Source organism: Falco biarmicus, chromosome 2, assembly GCF_023638135.1.
Source record: "Falco biarmicus isolate bFalBia1 chromosome 2, bFalBia1.pri, whole genome shotgun sequence".
Classification (NCBI taxonomy): domain Eukaryota; kingdom Metazoa; phylum Chordata; class Aves; order Falconiformes; family Falconidae; genus Falco; species Falco biarmicus.
In genome coordinates, this window is record NC_079289.1 from 58,795,397 (window position 1) to 58,814,964 (window position 19,568).

General features: G+C 38.0%; 1 protein-coding gene across 3 annotated transcripts in view; it reads right to left on the reverse strand.

The window, feature by feature from the left end:
* Nucleotides 1–19,568, reverse strand: part of NALCN (sodium leak channel, non-selective) — a 249,642-nt gene that overhangs the window by 211,847 nt on the left and 18,227 nt on the right. For all 3 annotated transcript variants that reach the window (XM_056328711.1, XM_056328710.1, XM_056328712.1), the window contains exons 4-6: nucleotides 4,636–4,719; nucleotides 2,917–3,056; nucleotides 1,981–2,109 (exon numbers count right to left, since the gene is read on the reverse strand). In XM_056328711.1, the coding sequence (XP_056184686.1) occupies nucleotides 1,981–2,109; nucleotides 2,917–3,056; nucleotides 4,636–4,719 (353 nt within the window). The remainder of the gene's footprint in view (nucleotides 1–1,980; nucleotides 2,110–2,916; nucleotides 3,057–4,635; nucleotides 4,720–19,568) is intronic.

Genomic DNA, 19,568 nt, shown 5'->3' on the forward strand with positions numbered 1-19,568 from the left:
ACTTAACTTTGCATATTGCAAACATTATTATATCCCAATACAGCTTTTCTGCTGATTTCAGGGAAAACCTGTATTCAGTGACACAAGCAATTATATGATATTCCACTTCTTTTCTCAAACAACACAGGCAAATCACAGAATCACAGATCTTTTCATTACCACAAACAATTTTTTGACAAAGATTTTTTTTTCCCACGTCTACGGGAAACTGTAAAAAAAATCTGTGCTGTAAAGATTTTCTCTTTAAAAAAAAAAGTCAGAATGAAATACAAAATTTCCAGTTTAGGTGACGATCAACCCCATATTTTACTATAGTATTGATTAAATAAATAAGAAAATACCCAAAAGTAATTTTTTTTTTCATTTAACAAAATATCACATAATGCCTAGCATATTCTCAAATAATTTTGTAACCTCTTTTGTATCTGGCGCTTTTAATAACCTCATTTTATATCTGATCGCTTATAGGCCATAGTTTAGAAAAATCTTTAACACAGAGATTTGCAATAGTAAGACTTTTTATTCAGCACAGTAGCAGATTAAGCAGTGTTTTGCTTACTTATAATGTCTACTCTATTTTATGTTCTGACAAATTCAATACAGGAATAAAAAGATCCAATTTTGATGAAAGCAAAGGCTACAGCTTCAGAGCTAACATTGCCCTATCCAAAGAAACAGGGACAAAATGAAGAAATAGATACAATGGACTCTCACAATGTAATGGTGACGGAGCATACGGTCAAGCCCTCAATTCAACAGGATGTGTGAGTGCACACTTATCTGTGATTTTATGAGCCATCCCAGTGACAAGAGGGTATACTATACTTCGAGTTAATCTTGTGTTCAAGTATGTGCTGAATCAAAAACTTGATCACCAGTGTTAACATATTAATCGTAAATATTTTCCAAAGGCTGGGTAAAAACACTTTAAATCTGAACACAAGGTCCCAGCAACCTCTTAATCCAGAAAGGGTGTGAGATTATAGGGGTAGTTCCACCCTATACTTTAGGTTTGATCCCACATCCAGATGTTCTGAACAGCAAAAGCTGATGAATCATCAGCGACCCAAATAAGCCACAAGTGGCAATGCTCCACTTATTGTGGTTTAACCCCAGCTGGCAGCCCAGCACCACGCAGCCACTCACTCACTCCCCCTCACCCAGAGGGATGGGGAGGAGGATCAGAAAGGAACATAAAACTCAAGGGCTGAGATAAGAACAATTTAACTGGTAAAGCAAAAGCTGTGCACAAAAGCAAAGCAAAGCAAGGAATTTATTCACCACTTCCCATGGTCAGGCAGGTGTTCAGCCACCCCCAGGGAAACTGAGCTTCATCTTGCGTAAGGGTTACTCGGGAAGACAAAGAGCATAATGCCAAATGTCCCCCCCTTCCTTCTTCTTCCCCCAGTTTATATACTCAGCATGATGCCATATGGTTTGGAATACCCCTTTGGCTAGTTTGGGTCAGCTGTCCTGGCTGTGTCCCCTCCCAATGTCCCGTGCCCCTCCAGCCCTCTCACTGGCAGGGCCGGAGAAACTGAAAAGTCCTTGATTTGGTATAAACATCACCCAGCAACAACCAAACCCACCCGTGTGCCATCAACATTGTTCTCACACCATAGCCAAAACACAGCACTGTATTAACTACTAAAAAGAAAGTTAACTCCATCCCAGCTGAAACCAGGACACTCCTCTTAAGGCCTCCTCTGCTCTCTTGCTCTCCCAGCGCCCCCACCCCCCGTCACTCACACCCCTAACTCAGACTGCAGTCAAATGCCACAATTTGCAATCTTGCTGTCACAGTTAAAATTTGTATTTTTGCATAATTCCTAACATTTTTCTTTCCCATACTTATCTTAGTATATTTTGGTGCACTGCTTTTAATCTATTAAGTCCATTTTACACCCACTGACACTAACTACAATTTTACATATGCAATGAAAGAACAGTGCCACAACATGCCTGCAAAGGCTAACTCACCCTGGCTGCGTGTCATCAGTCACGCAATGGTATGTAAAAGTTCCAAACATCTGCACTCCCAGGATCCCATACAGGAGGAGAAAGAACAGAAGGAAAATTGAAACGCTCCAGATTTGCTCTCCGGAACGCCTGGCAAAAAGATAAATATGACACTGAATGCACAGGCAATGTGAAGCCTCCTTTGAAAATCTCCAGAATAGAAAATATGCTTACATAGAGAAAGTAGTATTTCATGCTGCAGAAAATTTGTTCTTAAAATTGATCTCTTACTCTGTGCAGACATAGAAAAGGGAGCCCTGATTTTTTAAAACCTTTAAGTTACGGTAATTAAACCAGCTGCAAACTACAAAGGGTGAAACAAAAAAACCCCAAATAAAATGTATAAAGTCTACCTTTTGTAAAACAGTATCTAATGACTTAAATAGACAAGATATGATGATGAAGTAAAGTTGATACCAAATAAGACCAAAAAACTCTTCCACATTACATGGCTTTTGACATTATGCACTGTACCAAACATACTTATGTGTGTTTGCTTCCATGTAAGCATCTCTGTACATATACCAATAAATGTGCACTTGTAACTGTAATGGTTAGGGCACACGCTCAAGTGCTTTTATTTACGAATACTACCCTGCTAAGAGTGTTCACCTTCGTTCTTAAGTGCCCACGTTAATGGGAGCAGAATTTACTGCCACTGGTTGAAAATTGCTGGCTACAGTTATTAGCAAAATGCTTTAAGATTTATTTAAATACTTTACAGTTTTGATAACTTTTTAGGCAATTCAATGATTCCTTAAGTATGGAAAATAGCAAGAATTTTTTGGCCAAAACTAAAACTCAGGAAGAAAATGTCCATTAAGTGTGCAGGGTCATTTTCTGAGCTGTGTAGTAACCCGTCTAAGTCAAAATTGTTTGGGTAACAGCCTTACTTACTTCAAGATATTTGTTATCCTAGTTCTTGGCAGCTCAAAACGAAAATATATCCGGAATGCTCGAATCATAATGAGTGGTCGTGGAATCCGTAACATGCCCCAAGGTGACATCTGGTCAACTATTTCAGCAATTTCAAACACCTACAAACAAAAGAATCGGGAGGTTTTCTTGATGACCCTGTCCTGTTGCTGTATTCATTTACAGAACTTTTAAAACTATGAATACTATGTATGATTTTTGTTTTCATTTTCAATCTTCTCTTGGTTTATTTCATGGTTCATTTTAACTACATTTTTAAAAGAAAAGTCTTAGTAAATCCTTTAATCCATTCCTAAGTTACCCTAATGAAATTCCAAAAATATACTCTGCCTATGTTCATAACGCTTCTGTCTCAAACAGCTCAAGAAGGCTGTGCAAGCTGGTGCCAGCTGCCTGCTTCTGTGCTAGTCCTACCCCACAAGTTTCCAAAAACTTCATTTAAAAGTAATTCACATTTCCAAATACAAAACCCAGTATGTTGGTGTTGCACACCACTATTTTCTTTGTGCTATAATGTAAAGGTACATATACACAGACTGCCTTATGAGTTGTACATGCTTATAAATTCTCCATTTAATTCCAAGTCCATGTGAAAACTGTACACGTTCTTCTAGACTCCACTTACAAATTTCAGCCAAGCCACAGAGCAAGGAACCATTTCCTTAATATTTTGACAGGTTAGGCACTCCATAAAGACTATTTCGCTTAATGATTGGGTGAAAATGTCTTGGTTTAATCCCTGTCTCTTACTCTCTGAGAGAAACTGTGTAATCTAATATTTGCTCGAAGTACTAAGAAAAGGGAGGGGGAACCTGGAACTTGTCTGTAATGATCAACCTTCACTCTACATGCATACATGATGTACCAAAGTTACTCCTGGGTATAAAGCAGAAAATTACAAGGTGTTTTAAATTTCTCAGAAGTGGGTAAGTTATGCCTAACAGCAATCACTATAGCACTTTTACAATCCTTGTACTATTGCAGGCCCAGTCTCACAGTCTTCAAACTGTTCTTACCCAAACAACTGGCTATGGTTATGGACTGATTGGTTTGCAGGACAAAATTTGACCTGTACCTTAATACTCTACACTTTTTTGCAACATGTCCAAGTTCCCTTCTTTATGAAAATTTAATCAATTTGTTTCCAAATGTCTTTATTATTATTATTTTTCCCATTGTGCTTTAATTTGAATTTTGGAAAAGGTCGTGTTAGATGTGGGCCATATTACATGAAACCCCTCCACTCACCACACCTATACACCTACAGCATGACAAGCATCTACCATTGGAATCATTCTGCCTGTAGCTGTCTAAGCTAGTCACCATGGCATCCTACTAGACTCAATGGAAGGAGATGAGCACAACTGTCATATAGAGTAAGAGATTTAATAGCTCTTTGAAGATCCTTCTCTCTCCTTTTGACTATGCAGTGGGTTTATGGTAAGAAGCTTCAGATTAATGTATAAGTTCTCAATAAGAAAAATTAATCAAGATAACTTCTACTACTAATATAGATATGCCGCAATGTGCAATTATGCAGTTACTCAATTCAGCACGGTATTTTAAAAATAATTTGACCCATGTACAGCTATACTTCCACAACTTGTAATTATTTAGTTGTACCACACGTTTTTCACAATTAAGGAACTATTCATTGAAAGAGGTAAGTGAAATAACTACCTGTAAAACCAGTGACACCCAAAGACAGAAGACCATGAATCCATCAAACACACACCAACGATCCTTTACATAGGAGCTATCACCCTAAAAGAGAAAGAAAGCTAAGAGGTTAATTGTTGTTGGTTTACTGTCAGGATTTACAAATATCACAACCACATCCATCTTCTCTGTACCGCTTCTAAAATGCCACTTTTGAAAGACTCGAACAGCCCAGTATCTGGACTAGAATATGCTGGAAACATATAAACACATCTTCTGGGTGAATAAATGGTACCTTCTTTCTTGTGCGGTACTTCTCCTCAGCTTATATAAAAAAGAACTTACAAAGAAACCTATTATTTCCATTTTGATGTAAATCAAAAAAGAAGAAAAAAAAAAAGAGCACTGGACTGACTTTGCCACTGTATCACCCATTACAAAACACTTGCATAGGAAGGTAAGTGTAAAATGCTAGCTATCTAGTATTGTGCCATTCAATTACTTCAATATTGCTCAACAGCTTAAATCAAATCAGTATCACTGTACATTCATTTTTTCATGTTTTCCATCATTTTTCATGCTCTAGCAAAGGCTTGCCATTTCAAAAACACTAGACAGTAACTGCCATCTCATCACAGTGCAGGCTTTCAAGTTTCTTTGGACGTTTCCTGAGCAACACTTTACCATCTCAAAGTGATCATTCTTTAGACTTCATTAATAGTATGTATGGTGAGCTTCTCAACTTTTATGTTATTGGCACTCCATGAACTGTCAAGCACAAGGATTCAGAGCATAACTTTGCACTACTGAATAAAAGAAATTCAGGGAAGAAAACTGAGCACTGGATCTTTGATGACCCATATGCCTTCCTGCTTGTTTTCCAGGTCTGCTTTAGGTTTCTTCAACGAGCTCTCTAACACCTGAGCATGACCGTGGTGATAAGTCCACTCCAAAGATCACTCCTAAAAGGAGTATGGAGAAGGCTGCATCCAAGCTCAGTTTTCTCTGCACTACGCTATTCTCAGGCACTGCTCCAGTTTGCATGCTTCCATCTCCTCACGTCTCACACCATCCCCATTGACATACAACACAGGCCCTCCACTGCAAGCTATAAAAACACTTCTTTGGTGGGATGCCAATGCCTCGCACTTTACTTTAACTACTGAACTGAAAAAAAAAATCCACATTTATTAGGTAGGTTACAGCTGAGAGTTAGTTTGATGTACCACCCACATGGAGCATAGAGGAAGTTGGGGACCAAATGCATATAGATAGATGCAGCTTGTTGAAAGGCAGACTAGACAAGACTAGACTTAAGGGAAGTGGATATCCTGGTTTCAAGTAAAAATGTATGCAGAGACACAGGCAATGCATCTCGGGGCACATAAACACCCCTTTCTGAACGAGGTTTCTCCCAACCGACTGGATATACCCTCCCCTGCCTTATACATTGTCTTGTTCCTTTTCTCTGTTTAGTGTTCTTCCAGATACAAACTACAGTGTTTGATATCCACTTTCACAGGCATAACTGAGGAAAAAAGTACTGTCACATCTCAAGAATTTTGAAGACATTACTGGACTTTGGCCTGTTACGTGATTCCTGGCTTGATACACATTGTTTCTTATCTCAGCGACAGCTATTTCAGTCAACCTGTATTTGTTTTTAAATGTCTCAGCATTTTCCTTGATGCTGAAAGCACAGACAAGATGTTTTGGTTTAATTTAATATTTTCAATGACATACACTATCCTAAAAATGATTTATCATTCCTTGCAGTAGGTGACAGCAAGATATATTGTGTAAATAGAGACCAAATACGGTTTTTTTTAAAAAGCTTTATTTCACTTGCAAAATTTCTTCAGGACAGAAGTTAATAAAGCAAGGATATAAGGAAAATACAGCAAGTGATTTTCAAATCAGAAATAAAGGACAGAGAACTTCAATCCTATTTTCAGACAGAGGATTTTCTAACACAGAAGGATGTTAAAGTTCTCAATCCAAGAATTAAGGGGAGGAAGACGGCAAAACAGGGAAGCAACAGAACAACAAATTTGCATCGTATTTTTAACCTCTCTTTCCTGAAAAAAGTAGACTTAAGTTCCCTAAGTAAAGTCAGAGCTAATCAGTAACTCTTCACCCAAGGCTGAACAAACTCGGTGTTATGGTTTCAGTGGTTATGTTCAGAAACTGTGAAGCAGACACATGTTATTTCTCTACAGAGATCAGCTACCAACACCATCGATCTCCTGGGCCTGCTCTCCTCTCCCCCTGGTTCCCTCCTAGTGAAATATCTCTGGTGAGATTTGTATCAACATGCACCTGGAGTCCTTCAATTGTGGCTCAGAACAAAGACGCTGATTGGTCTTTCTCTCACCAAAGAACTCCTTGAAACTTGCTTTTCTTCTTTTAAGCACCCTTTAAAACAAGTTTTCCCTGAGCTTTGCTGTACATATGAACATGAGCATGAACTTGTGCAGGAGTTCCTGTAGTCACTCTGCTCTGAATAACCCATCAAGTACTCGCTAAAAGCCAAATCTTTTTTTTTTTTTTAGAAATTGCTTTTTCTTTCCACAATAGGTGCGGCATGATTGAAGCAGCTCTGCTGTTTTCTCCTCACAAAGGAAGATGTCGTGACCCTTCCCAGCCTTCTCACCAGTCAGGCTGCTCCACCACCTCACTTCTCTCATTGCCACATCAGGCCAGCTTCCAACGCTACATCCTCCCAGCCAGGAAGGCTTCCAGTGGATTGCCTGCGGAAATTTAGGGCACCTGAATTACACCCGTCGAAACTATTCATTTGGGGGGAGGTTCTGGCCCTTTCCTCTTTGCATATAGGGAGGTGTTGGCTAAATCCTTTTCATGTTTGTCATTTGGCTGGCAGTGGATGTGGTGGGGAACCTTTAACACATTTATACTGTGCATCTGCATATGGGATGCTATTTGTGGTTGGAAGCATTTTTAAGGCAAAACCACGTCCTGCTTAATGTGAAAATCAGAACGTCCTTTTTAATATGAATCTTGATATTGACTTCCAGTGCTACTTCCACGAAAAATCTGACTAAACAGAGGTTAGCACTTCAATATTAATAGCAATCAACAGTGAGTTTCATTCACACTTGAAAAAAGCCGTGGGCTGAAATTCCACGCTCATGGTCAATGGCAGACTGTTCTTAAAACTTGGAAAGGAATACAGATATATGAAATTTAAATACACCTGAAGGCATCTTACCTGAAATAGCTGAAGTATTGCAATGCGCTAATCCCTCACCCTTTTTTCATCATGTCTGATTAAATTTGAGAATTATTGATGAGGGTTGTTTTAGTATTTTTTTTTTTGTGAATGCGCTATCCCAGACCATTTACATTATGGTTTGTAAGCCTTTGAAACATGACCTAAACATTTGCAAAAGATGAAGGATTAGTACTGTAGTCTAGAAGCCTCATGCTGAGACTAATCCAAACCTCCTGAAGTCATTAAAGTTGCTGGCTCCCTGCTGCCTACAGCGGACAGTGGATTCTTCAATGTGCATAGCAAGTCATGAAAGCTTCTCCAGCAACATGACTTACAGTCTATCTAGACAACAAAATCATTTGCTTCTAGCAGAGCAGTGGATGCCAGTCCACAACTGCAGGCTTGGGACAGCCTTTGGAAAGCTTTTGTGCAGTAAACCATGCCCTCACTTAATGCCTCTCCCAGGCAAACTAGGGGGTGTCACTTGAACTCAGTGGACTAGCTAACTAACTTACAACTATTAAACACAAAGCATTTTAAGATACACCAAAAAAATCTGAAGTCCAAAGCAGCAATACTGCTTAGCTGTTAGATGGATCAATTTTTCCTTTGTTAATTAGAGGCCCATTTGTTATTTTGTAATACCCTTCCTAGTCCCCTCAGTTTCTCCTAATATACTTCTGTCTTTTCCCCCAGTAGTTAATCTACAACAGGTCAGCATCACAGTTAGTCTAGTACACAATTATGGAAATGGCTTTATTGATAAACCACACATGGAACGGATCAAAAGTCTGCCCCAGATTAGAGATGCTAATCTGAATTAATACAAAATTTGACATCCCAAAAGAACAGACAAGTTTAACATAACAGTCTGGAATTAAAATATCCCCTTTATTTGCCATATATAATTTTTATATGCCAATAATTGTCTATGGCAATGTTGTTATAACTAAGGAAGAATACCTCAAGTTCAGCATAAGATCTTGAGTGTTTCTTTACCTATTCAAAAATAAGACCAACAAATAAATCTTCTGCCTTCTCCCTACATTCTCCTTATTTCACCAGTTTTTGCTTAGTTTTAGTACCATTACATTAACTGAGTACAATGTACTAGCTTATTTCTTCTTTTTTTATTTTCACATGCAATACTATACCCCAATAACAGCACTTAGATGCTGGAAGATACACTTTCTCAATTGTAAACAGCACTTTAAAGCTAAAATAGCCAGTATTAGGTGCCCTAAACAGTCGTTACACAAGTTCATGTTAAAAAACAGTTCTTAAGACCTAACTCATTGGAAATGTGAGCCAGTACAAAATACAGAACCACAGACAGACATGATAACATCTGAGGTTGTCACTCCATGAGAGCCATTACAATTTAACTTACTCCAGAAGGAAAGACTAGCCAGACTGTAGTTTTTTATTTCATTATCAACCTTGCTGAACACAAAATACTCTAGGAAATCAACATCCAAATTGCATAAAGCAATCTGCTAGAAGATTGGTTATGTCTGCTAATTTTCTTAAGCAATTTCAGTATCTCATTGGTAAGGTAGACAGCTTAGCAAGATGACAGCACAGTCATCTCACAGGTCATTTCTGTCCTGCTTATCTCTTATCATCTTAGGAACACCTCAGGATGAACAGCAAATCCTACAATTAAAAAGCCTCCTTTGCCTCCCTGCTTGCCTTGAAGGATTTCTTTTTTCTCTCTCGTCCCTGACTACAACCTATTCTCTGAATCCTTCCCTTCCGCCTCTTTCCAGCTGCCTCAGTGGGAAAGCTGAAAAAAAAGAAGTGATATAACATCTGCTCTGAGTAATCAGATTTACCATCATCTGCTCTGGAAAGGAGTTCTGCAGCCCTGGGTCTGTCAGTAGGAGAACCTTAGTCTCCCACTTTTCATCACAGTCTCTAACAAACAGGATAGCTGAAAGATGGTACAAACTCAAAAAGACCAGCAAGCTCAGTAACAACTAGCGACTTTGCTATTATTCTATCATGGTCATTGCATCCTGTATGTGGTGGTGGTAAATAAAGCACATCAACTCTAGCAAATTCTTCAGATCACCCTGTGGGCTACTTTGTGTAGCATTACAAATAAGCATTAAGGAGTGGAGGCTGACATTTACTGGCATTTTAGGAGCAGCATAAATGCACAGGAGGAAACTGAAGGAACAGGAAGATTCAGAGTTTGGGAGTATCATTTTTTCCCTCTCTGCTATGCTCTTTATAAATAGCAAACTAGAAGAGGTGGCACAGCTGAGTTCAGGAAACAACTGACCCTCCCTCCCCCATTCCCTTACTCCACACAAACACCACAGGTCACGGAGGTGGGAGCAGGTCAGAAAATTCAATCAGAGCTCAAGGGACCACCTACCTTAACCTCTCTCTCCCGTCTGCAAATGCACATAAAGATACATACACACATATAGAGGTATGTATCTCCCATCCATTCAGACCTATGCATACAACCCTTATGCTTCGGGCTCAACTTCAAACTTTCCCTATTTCCTTAAAACCTCGCAGTTTACAGGTCTGTTTAGTAGCAGAATGATGTGGACAATCCAGCCCAGCCCCCAGCCTGTCAAATACTTTCAACATTTTCCTCACATAGAAAAGAGAATGAAGAGATACAGCCAACAAAAAGAGCTGCCTCTGACTTTGGTTCTCCATCCTCCTCTTCTGCTCTCCTGAACATAAAACTATTTCTCAAATCTGTTCATGTGTCAAACATTAGCCCCGTGCTTCCTTCTTCATAGCTCTGTAACTCTTCAGCCATCCTAGGGACTGACTGAAGCAGGACCTCAGACAGACAGACAGACAGACTCTCAACTGCACCACCTACCTAAAAGTCCATCTTCTACTCTGTGTGACAAAAAAATTCAACCTGAAGCACTTTATTACGCAAACAACCAGCAAATTACATACTAACCATCTTTTAATGCAAAGAGCTCCTGTGACTGTAAAATGATGATCCATGCAGGGCACAAAGGGAATTGTGGACTGCTTAGCTAAGACCATGTTAATAACCAAAGAAATATAAAATGGCATATTTTAAAATGAGTGGTCACCTCCAAGTTAGCCCTCTGCAACGGTGATAGTATCACTTCAAAATGAACCAACTTTTTTTTGTATTTAAAGTCTGTATTTGGAAAGAAAAAGAGACAAGGCGAGGGGACAACACACAACACAGCTTCTCATTTCTGTATGTCTTCTGTTCCTCAGTGTCTTCATTCACAGAAAAGAATCTTATTTAAAATATATTCACATAAAAGCAATTGATTTGTAACAGACAGTGAAATTAGAATTACTGTGTGAAGCTTAACTCTAAACGGTTATAGTGGGTGTAATATCACTTTATCATCACTGAGTTAAACACGTTCAATTTCTAACTACTCAGGTGTTGTACTCAACTGCTCCATCATCAGATGCTTCTAAGTAACACATTACATACTGCATAATCTATCTTTGTCATAACATGTAATGCAAAATTTATAGCAATTTTGTATTGTATGTTAGAAAAACATTGGAAAAATCACTTGATCTTACATCACACAAAGCAAAGTTTCTCTATTTATAATTAAAAAAATGAAACACAGCTCTTACTGTTCCTTTGGATTACAGGGTGATGCCATGCATGCTACAGGCACACAACACACACAGTTCCAATCTATCACTACAAGAAAGCTATAATCACTACAGAACCACTACTTAATCATTTGTAAGAATTAAAAAAAAAATAGATTTAAGTGAATTTGTTGAGGTTTTCAGACTATTTTAGGAATTACCAATGAAGATGTAAGGTGGTCTCATTCATTAAAGAACAGTCTCAGACTACTTTAAGACACACTAGACTCTTGTTAATTTATGTAATTAACTTCACCGAACTTATTTCATTTTTCACATTGTAATGGGGTTTTTTTTAAGTTATAGTATTCACCATGTTATTTACTATTTCTAATAGAAAGAAAAAAACCCACAAAAACACCAGAAAGCCTGTGAAGGAAGAAACAATCCTGGCTGTGAAACAAGAATCAAGACTTTCAAACAGACAAACCAGGACCATTTTACTTGCTACAAATCCTGTAACAGCATTTGCCGTTGTGGTGGTGGTGTGATGGTGTTTGGAGGCATTAAAAAATGGTGGTGTAAACCAAATTGTTAACAAGAAGATTTAAAAACAAAACAGAAACAAACATGAAAACATTACACAACACTCCCTTCAAGTACAATAACCATTGCCACAAAACAACACAAGGGATGCCTCAACACACCTCCTGTATCAGCCAAATCACTGTACAGCATCTCAGTTCAGCTGAGTGACAAGTAATTCAGACTGCTCACTATTCAGAGCTGCCTGGCACAGCCTTCATATATAGTCAACAGAGGACAGATGCCAATACCTTCTTAGCAATACCCAACTGCAGGCATGGCTATAGAACATGTGGGGAAGGCGCTTCGCTGCTGTATTACATTGCTTTCTTGGTACACTGCTTAACTGCTGCAGTTGGGTGCCAACATGCCCTGCAGAGAGATTTTATTGGTTACTGCACTGAAAGCCTGAATTTCATTTCCCTCTCCATCTGCTGATTAGCCATCCATATTTGGTGCCATAAGTTTTGCCCTACTAGCTGACTCGGATCGTTTGGATGTCTTAGGGGTTCAGCAAATCTAAATATGGCTGACCAGAAGGAGGATTGATAGGATCCCCCTACCTGGAACAAAACTCACTGTTTTGGGATGTGCACAGGAAAAAAATCTTCACCATGAGAACAACTAAGCATTGTAACACATTGCCCAAAGAAGTGCTAGCATCTCCATTGCTCAAAATATTCAAGGCTCAGCTTGACAGGACCCTGGATAACCAAATTAAGGCCCCACTTGGAGTAAGATGTTGGTCCAGACCATCTCCACAGGTCCCTTCAAAGCCAGATTTTCTCTGGTTGTACGCATCTAAGAATCTCCTCAAGATGCCAGTTCCTTGTAGACTCCAGTTCTACATCTAGTTGCACATGTCTGGATGTCTGCTCATGGTTGGAAGTACTCTGCAGCCTTGTGGTGATGTGTGTTAAACACTGCTGTGCTTCATCCAGCAATATTCTCCCCTTCCCCAGCTCTTACATTTATGGTGAATGCAATGGGCGGATTTGCATCCAAATGTTTCAAGGTGAAAGCTTTCACTCCAAAGCATCACATACTGCCTAGAGATTGAATAGGAAGATTTGACAGGCAAACAGTCTCACCTAGCATGACAAGACTCAGATTTACGATCATCATTCATAGTGCTCTTTCAACAACAACAACAAAAAAAAAAGCCACAATGATGAAAGTTGGAATAGATAAGAAGGAGGCACTTTTCAGAAAGAGGATTTTATTATTTGGTAATTATCATTAATAAAAGCTGGAGAATCCATTTTATACTACAGAGAACAGGAAAAGTTTACTGAATCAGCAACCTTAGTATAGCTGTAAGAAAGCAATATTTGTTACTGGTAGAGAACACAATAATCTGAAATAAAATTTTACATTCAGTTTACTGCCTTAAAAATCCCATACACATTTTGTCATTTTCATGAAAAGACAGCTGCACAGAAAATGTTCTCATTCCCTTCCACAGGGATTTGGATGTCATTAACATTTTTTCATCTTGTTTTATTTTCTCATATTAAGAGAGAAGACAACATGGGCATAAAATAAAATAAAATAAATAAAACTAAAATAAAATAATATTGTTTAATTACAGCAGACTTCCCTGAAAATGCAAGTTTCAACACAGAAAGGCACATTAGGGATTAAGTTCCCTGTCTTCCGACCTGAATACATAACATGTTATCCAGTAAGTTGATTTCACTGTTATCTCATAATAATATCTGCTTTCATGAAGAAAAACAGTAAAGTAATCCCTAAAAGTGGTATTAGAAAGGGAAAAAATGTACATTACTGAAAAGTAAAGTTTTGTTCATCTAACTGGTCTGTATATTGAAAGAGGAATTTCTAAATACATTCTGAAAGTCAGTATGTTGTACATTTTTTCTTTGCAACTTTAAGGTTAAATCTTTACCACCACAGTTAAGTCACTAAGTATTACATGGACACATACTTCAATCCATGCCCAAAAAGAATTTCTCAGTAAAAACTTCTATGACCCACTGGTTAGAAAATTTACCATTTTTAGTTTAGAAATACTGCCTGTATAAGTTCACTAAGTAATTTAAATACCTTTGATTTTCTAATACTCTAATGCAAAAAAATGGTGCTAAAAGCCCCACTGTGTAATATGAGTCATTACTTTCCTGTAATAAACACTCCAACAAAACCAGGCACAAGTAACCATAGAAACAGGTGCGTATGTTCCAGTACCACGGTCTCTAACCCTCCCTGGCCCACAGGCAGTAACACCCAACTAGCAGCATACTGCAGGTAACTTCGTATTTGCTTTCCCCATGATAATCAGTTTTAATTTTTCTAATTTCCTGTGACTGGAAACCGCATCAGAGCATTTCACTAGCCACACAATCCCAGCAGGCTGGGAACAGATGTCCTTGTGACGGACACAGACACACAGCAAAAAGGTGAGACAGAAGAATCAACTATTGTAGATTGAGTGCCTTATTCAAATAATGGATGTAAATACTGTTTGCTATGAAATAATATTGCAAACAATCACAGCTGGCAACACCATTATTTTTTAAGTCAACTTGAAACAATATACTTTTTGCCAACACAGAACACCATGGGACCCGCACTACACATCTAGGTTTCCAACAGCATTATACATAGTACAAAATTCTGTTTTTTAATAAAGGTATGTAAAATGATTTTTCATAGGGCCAAATGATTTTCACCTTACAATTCCAAGAAGTAAAGGGGAAACTCAAATCTTAAGTCAACTGAGTCCTTTTTCATGTTTGCTCTGGGAGCTTCTTACTACCACAGGCAGTTTTTTCCATTTTTTCCCTCCACATAATTACACACTGTTTAGTCAAAGCAGCTCATCATTTTCTCATCACTGTCACTGATTCTGCTGGTTATGCCTCTGCCCTCATGGCTGAGGTTCTTGCTTCTGTTTGTGACTTGCACATCCCAAGACTGAGCTTTCACCACAGGCATCACGAGCACATCAAAGCATGCTGACTTGGGATGACAGGAGCCACGCATTCTGTTTTACTACTTGACCTTTGAAAACAACACAACATCCTGATCCTTAACTCATTTATACGCCATGGGATATACAGCATATCTAAAGTCACAGAGCGCAGCAATTTCCATCTTCTGTTTTCAGTCTGTAATGCAGCAGAAATTCCCTTGACAAAGTTATTAAAAGCTGGTGAGCCAGCTTAGAGTGTTTCACTGCAATTCAATTCATATTTCCATCATTTATCAGAAGGCTTAAACTCGTTTTGTAATTTCTCCATTGTTGTTAGATGAAGGTGGAAAAAGAAGGCAAAACATAGTAAGGTACAGTAAAAAACAGTTCTGCAATCCATAACTCCAGACAAACTTCTGAATCAGGATGATTATGGAAGAAACTCATTTAAGTATAAATGAGTTAAGGCCACAAGTGTTAAAGAAGCTGGCATCCAACTGTCTTCCTCTAGTGCCCACCTGTCCCATTGACAACAAATCTGTAACAAGTCAGAATAATCACTGACTGCGAGATACCTAAAGGCTAGGTGTCAGCCTAGGTTTTAAGCTTTTATTTCAGTCAATGGAGAAAAACAGGCCAGATAAATTACCTTTTGGAAGGGCCTACTTTAGACAGAAACAACTAATTACAGACAATTGAAGACCCTCAAATTAGTGCTGATGAATGCTACTAAAAGTGTTTCTATTTTAAGCTCAGAAATCCATTTTGTACAAGCAAAGATAAAAAAGTATCAGAATATGCAAATGGACATCTGCTGCAACTGGAAATTGTTGCAGACCCCAGTTTAGATCACGGCAACCAGTTTTTCATTACAGTATAAAAAGCCCATCTCTACTTCACACTGCTTGCACTACAGGTGGCAAGTTCCTGATACTGACAGTGAACTCAACGTAGAGTTAAGTCTACATGGCTCAGGTAAGGCTCCAGCCTGCTCTGTCCTCGATTTTCTCTTCTTGAGTGGACAGATAGCAACTACAGCAACCAAAGCACCCATCAGAAAAACACTGACGAAAAAGGGCACAGGGCTAATGCTGCCTGGGAACATGACACATACTGAAAGCTGCTGATTTCAATTAACTAAGTAACCTGGCCTTTAGTACTAGACAGAAGCAAAAGAAATGGTTCCCCTATTTCTGTGACTGCGCTGGTAGAACATTAAGCTTTGTTTCAGTTCCTGCATGAATTCATGAGAGAGTGCTGAAAGCTAAGGGTACAACCATTCACTTCAGCCCCTTGCAGGAGTACTGAAGTCAGTGAATAGCACTCAGTGCTACTGAAATAAAGTCTGACAAAGCCACTCACAACTACTTTGGTTAGTACAAAAGTTTTGCTGTGAATGTAATTGATTTAACAATGGGGGAAATGTCAAGGACCATTACTTCTGACTTTCTATAATCTCCGTTGTTAGCTGACATGTGCCACAACTGCACAGTGAAAAGAAAGACATTTCTATTAAATTCAGTGCATTACCAGTGCTATATATATATAAAAAAATCTAATTTTCAGCATGATGATAATAAAATAAGTGTCAGCTAGGATTTTTTAAGAGACAGGAGAACTCACACTTTCTATTTCACAGTGCTACTCTTTTAAGAGAGGAACAGGATAAACCATGCCTTGTTCTCACAACATGATTTCAATATAGGTTTTCTAATACCATCACGACTGTAATTAGAAGTCGCAATGAGAATGTGGTATAACTAAGAATTTCACATACCTTCACAGTGTCCGTACAGTGAAATGATATCCATTGATCTCTCATTCCTTAAAAGCTGAATTTTCACCTAAGACATCTATTACCTGAATCCTTTGTGTTGTAGTAGATATGAATTCTTTCATATCATGGACACAGTTTCCTGAAAGTTTCTCAGATTCTGGCATATTTTCCTCTTTGGTTATTTTATTACATACGATGCCACCAGTGAAATTGTGTCTAATACAAGCAATTTACCTGGAATATTTCTCTCTCATTCCACCTCCTAGTACAAAGACTGAGTAAAAACTTCTAGTAAAGATAAGACAGCTTTAAAGTAAGGTATGCTTGCCTTGCTCATACTCATGAGATGGCCTTCAGAAGACACCATATAAGAAAGCAGAAAGTAATTTTTGCATCACACTGATTAAAAGAAATACAAAGTCCTTTCTTCACAGGTTAGGCTCACTGCTTGCTTTCAGAATTTTGATGCTCATTTAATATCACACCTGGTTAGGCTTGACAGTTACCTTTCATTTCTCTAATTCCACTTTACCTTCCTTTTTTTAATGAGGAGACCATTTTGGAAACTTTGCTTGAATCAATGGACAGTCCTATGTAAAGCACATACAGTCATGTTCATAACTGACATATAAGTGGGCGTGTAAATGTGACCTTTGGTTCCTGAGGGACTGCGAGTCTTGTCTGTTATGTTACAAATTGACCCACGAACTATTTCTCGAGGTGCGAACATTAATTCATTCATGGTGCTCTCAGAAGACTGCCAACCAATAAGTTATGCAGTAGACATAAACTGTATGTAATTGGGAGACCAGTTTAATTCTTATTCAAGTGAGGGAGATTGATCTGCTTTCATTTAAACAGACTTAATACCTCCTTGACGCAGCTGATTACTGCAGAGTTCTTTCTGACCAAGGAGGCTGAGACATGAAAGAAAGCAGAACCAGAGTCACTGAACTCTACATTCTGGGAGATGAAGATCATGTGGATAAATCTAGGATCAATTGAAGAAAGAAGAATTCTAAACTGAAGAGATCATGAAAATATGAATGTCAAATTGAATTAATTAAGTTTTACCACTGCACTAAATTTATTACATTTTATGTATTACTATGCAGTGTATTACTGTGGTGGCCAAAACTGCATTTATTTTCTTAGAAGGCTGTAATTTCACTTAGGAAACTGAAGTAGTATATTATAATTGCACACAATGTTAAACTTTCATATTCTTTATACAACTATAAATCACCAGTATCAGGCAGCAAAATAAAGATAAATTTCAGGTAAATGTGGAAGTCCCAGTTTTACAATCCCGATGAATCACAGGTTAGTCACTTACTGCCTATGTCTGCAAATGTTCATACTCCGGGTATTCTGGCAGTCACCTTACTGTGCATTTTCTGATAAACTCCTAACACAGAGTATTTCTGACCTAATAAGATATTACTTCGAGCACAAAAAAAGGGATTCTGAAAGAAGTAAATGTATTCTGTGAGAGGCTAGTTGATAATAAACCCATCACTGTTCACTGTACCAACATAAAAGAGATCCCCGACTTCTGCCTAATCAGTGATACTATGCTGTGTTCCTCAGCCACCCTGCTATCAGTGGAGCTTTGTGTTTCACGATACTACGCTTCAGCCTGTATCTGCTGAGCAGACAGGTATAACTGGGGAAAACATTACACCATGAAGGCAGTCTAAGTTAATACATTTACATCTTACATGAGATAATAAAAAAATAAATTAAGTAATCTCTTGAAACACTCCTGAATTCACTGAACGAAATGAATGATGAGACTGGACATCATATTAGGACTGGGAGACTTTCAAGTACATGACAGTGATCTCTATTGTTCATGCTCTATGGTAAAACATAATTGAAACTAGAAGTTGGATTTCATTCAATCAGAACGCTCCTGTTGCTAAAATCCACACTATCCTGGCGTCATTAAATCTGTTGAATTTGTCTCAACAACACAGACTTCCCCCACATACCATGTTTTGATGTTCTAACAAGTCAAAGTCAAGAGGTCTCCTGGCCTTTATTCTTACCTTCAGTCACTCCTGAATTAGAGTTCTACTTTATATTTAATGTTTCTAGGTCTGACACAAAGAAATAATATGCATGTGGCAACACTAATAGAACATCATTCCCCATTTTACTAAAACTGCCTTTTTTTATTTTACACTCTCCACAGCTTTTTTAATGTGTAGAAAGTCTGTGATATTTACCATTAATCTTTTAAATTTTTTTCAATTGCTTTCAGAGATCAGAATTTTTAATTTCTAAAACATTAGGTCCTTTTAAGATGTGTCTGTAACACAATCTCTTCTAACATGCTTTGTAAGCTATTCCTACAAAATATTGATGTGGCTGTCACATCATCCATTAATTCATGTGCTACTCAGAGAACAGAATTTGCAATGCTTTGCAATCATTAAAATGTGTGATCTAGACAGAAAGACTGCAGAAAAAATATGTAACTATGAAAACCTGCATTATCTAGGAATGCAATACTTTTAGAAAATAATATTAAAATCTTGCTGCACTTATTATAGCATATTTTCATGACTGAAATCCATATTCAAAATTACTTGCTCATAAAACCGTAACAGGTTAAACATAAATCAAAATACTAAGCCATGACAGTTTCTCTTACAACTACGTGAATAACCTGCCTGATGAAGTAATTAACACCTAACTTTTAACATCATCAAACTATTCAGTTGGAGGCTAGGTAGTATTCATGGAAGTTACTCTCTAGTCAGTGATACTATATATTCATTTGACCTCATTGACTATATATGATCTCATTTCTTTGAAATAGATTTAATACTGTGGACACAGTATTT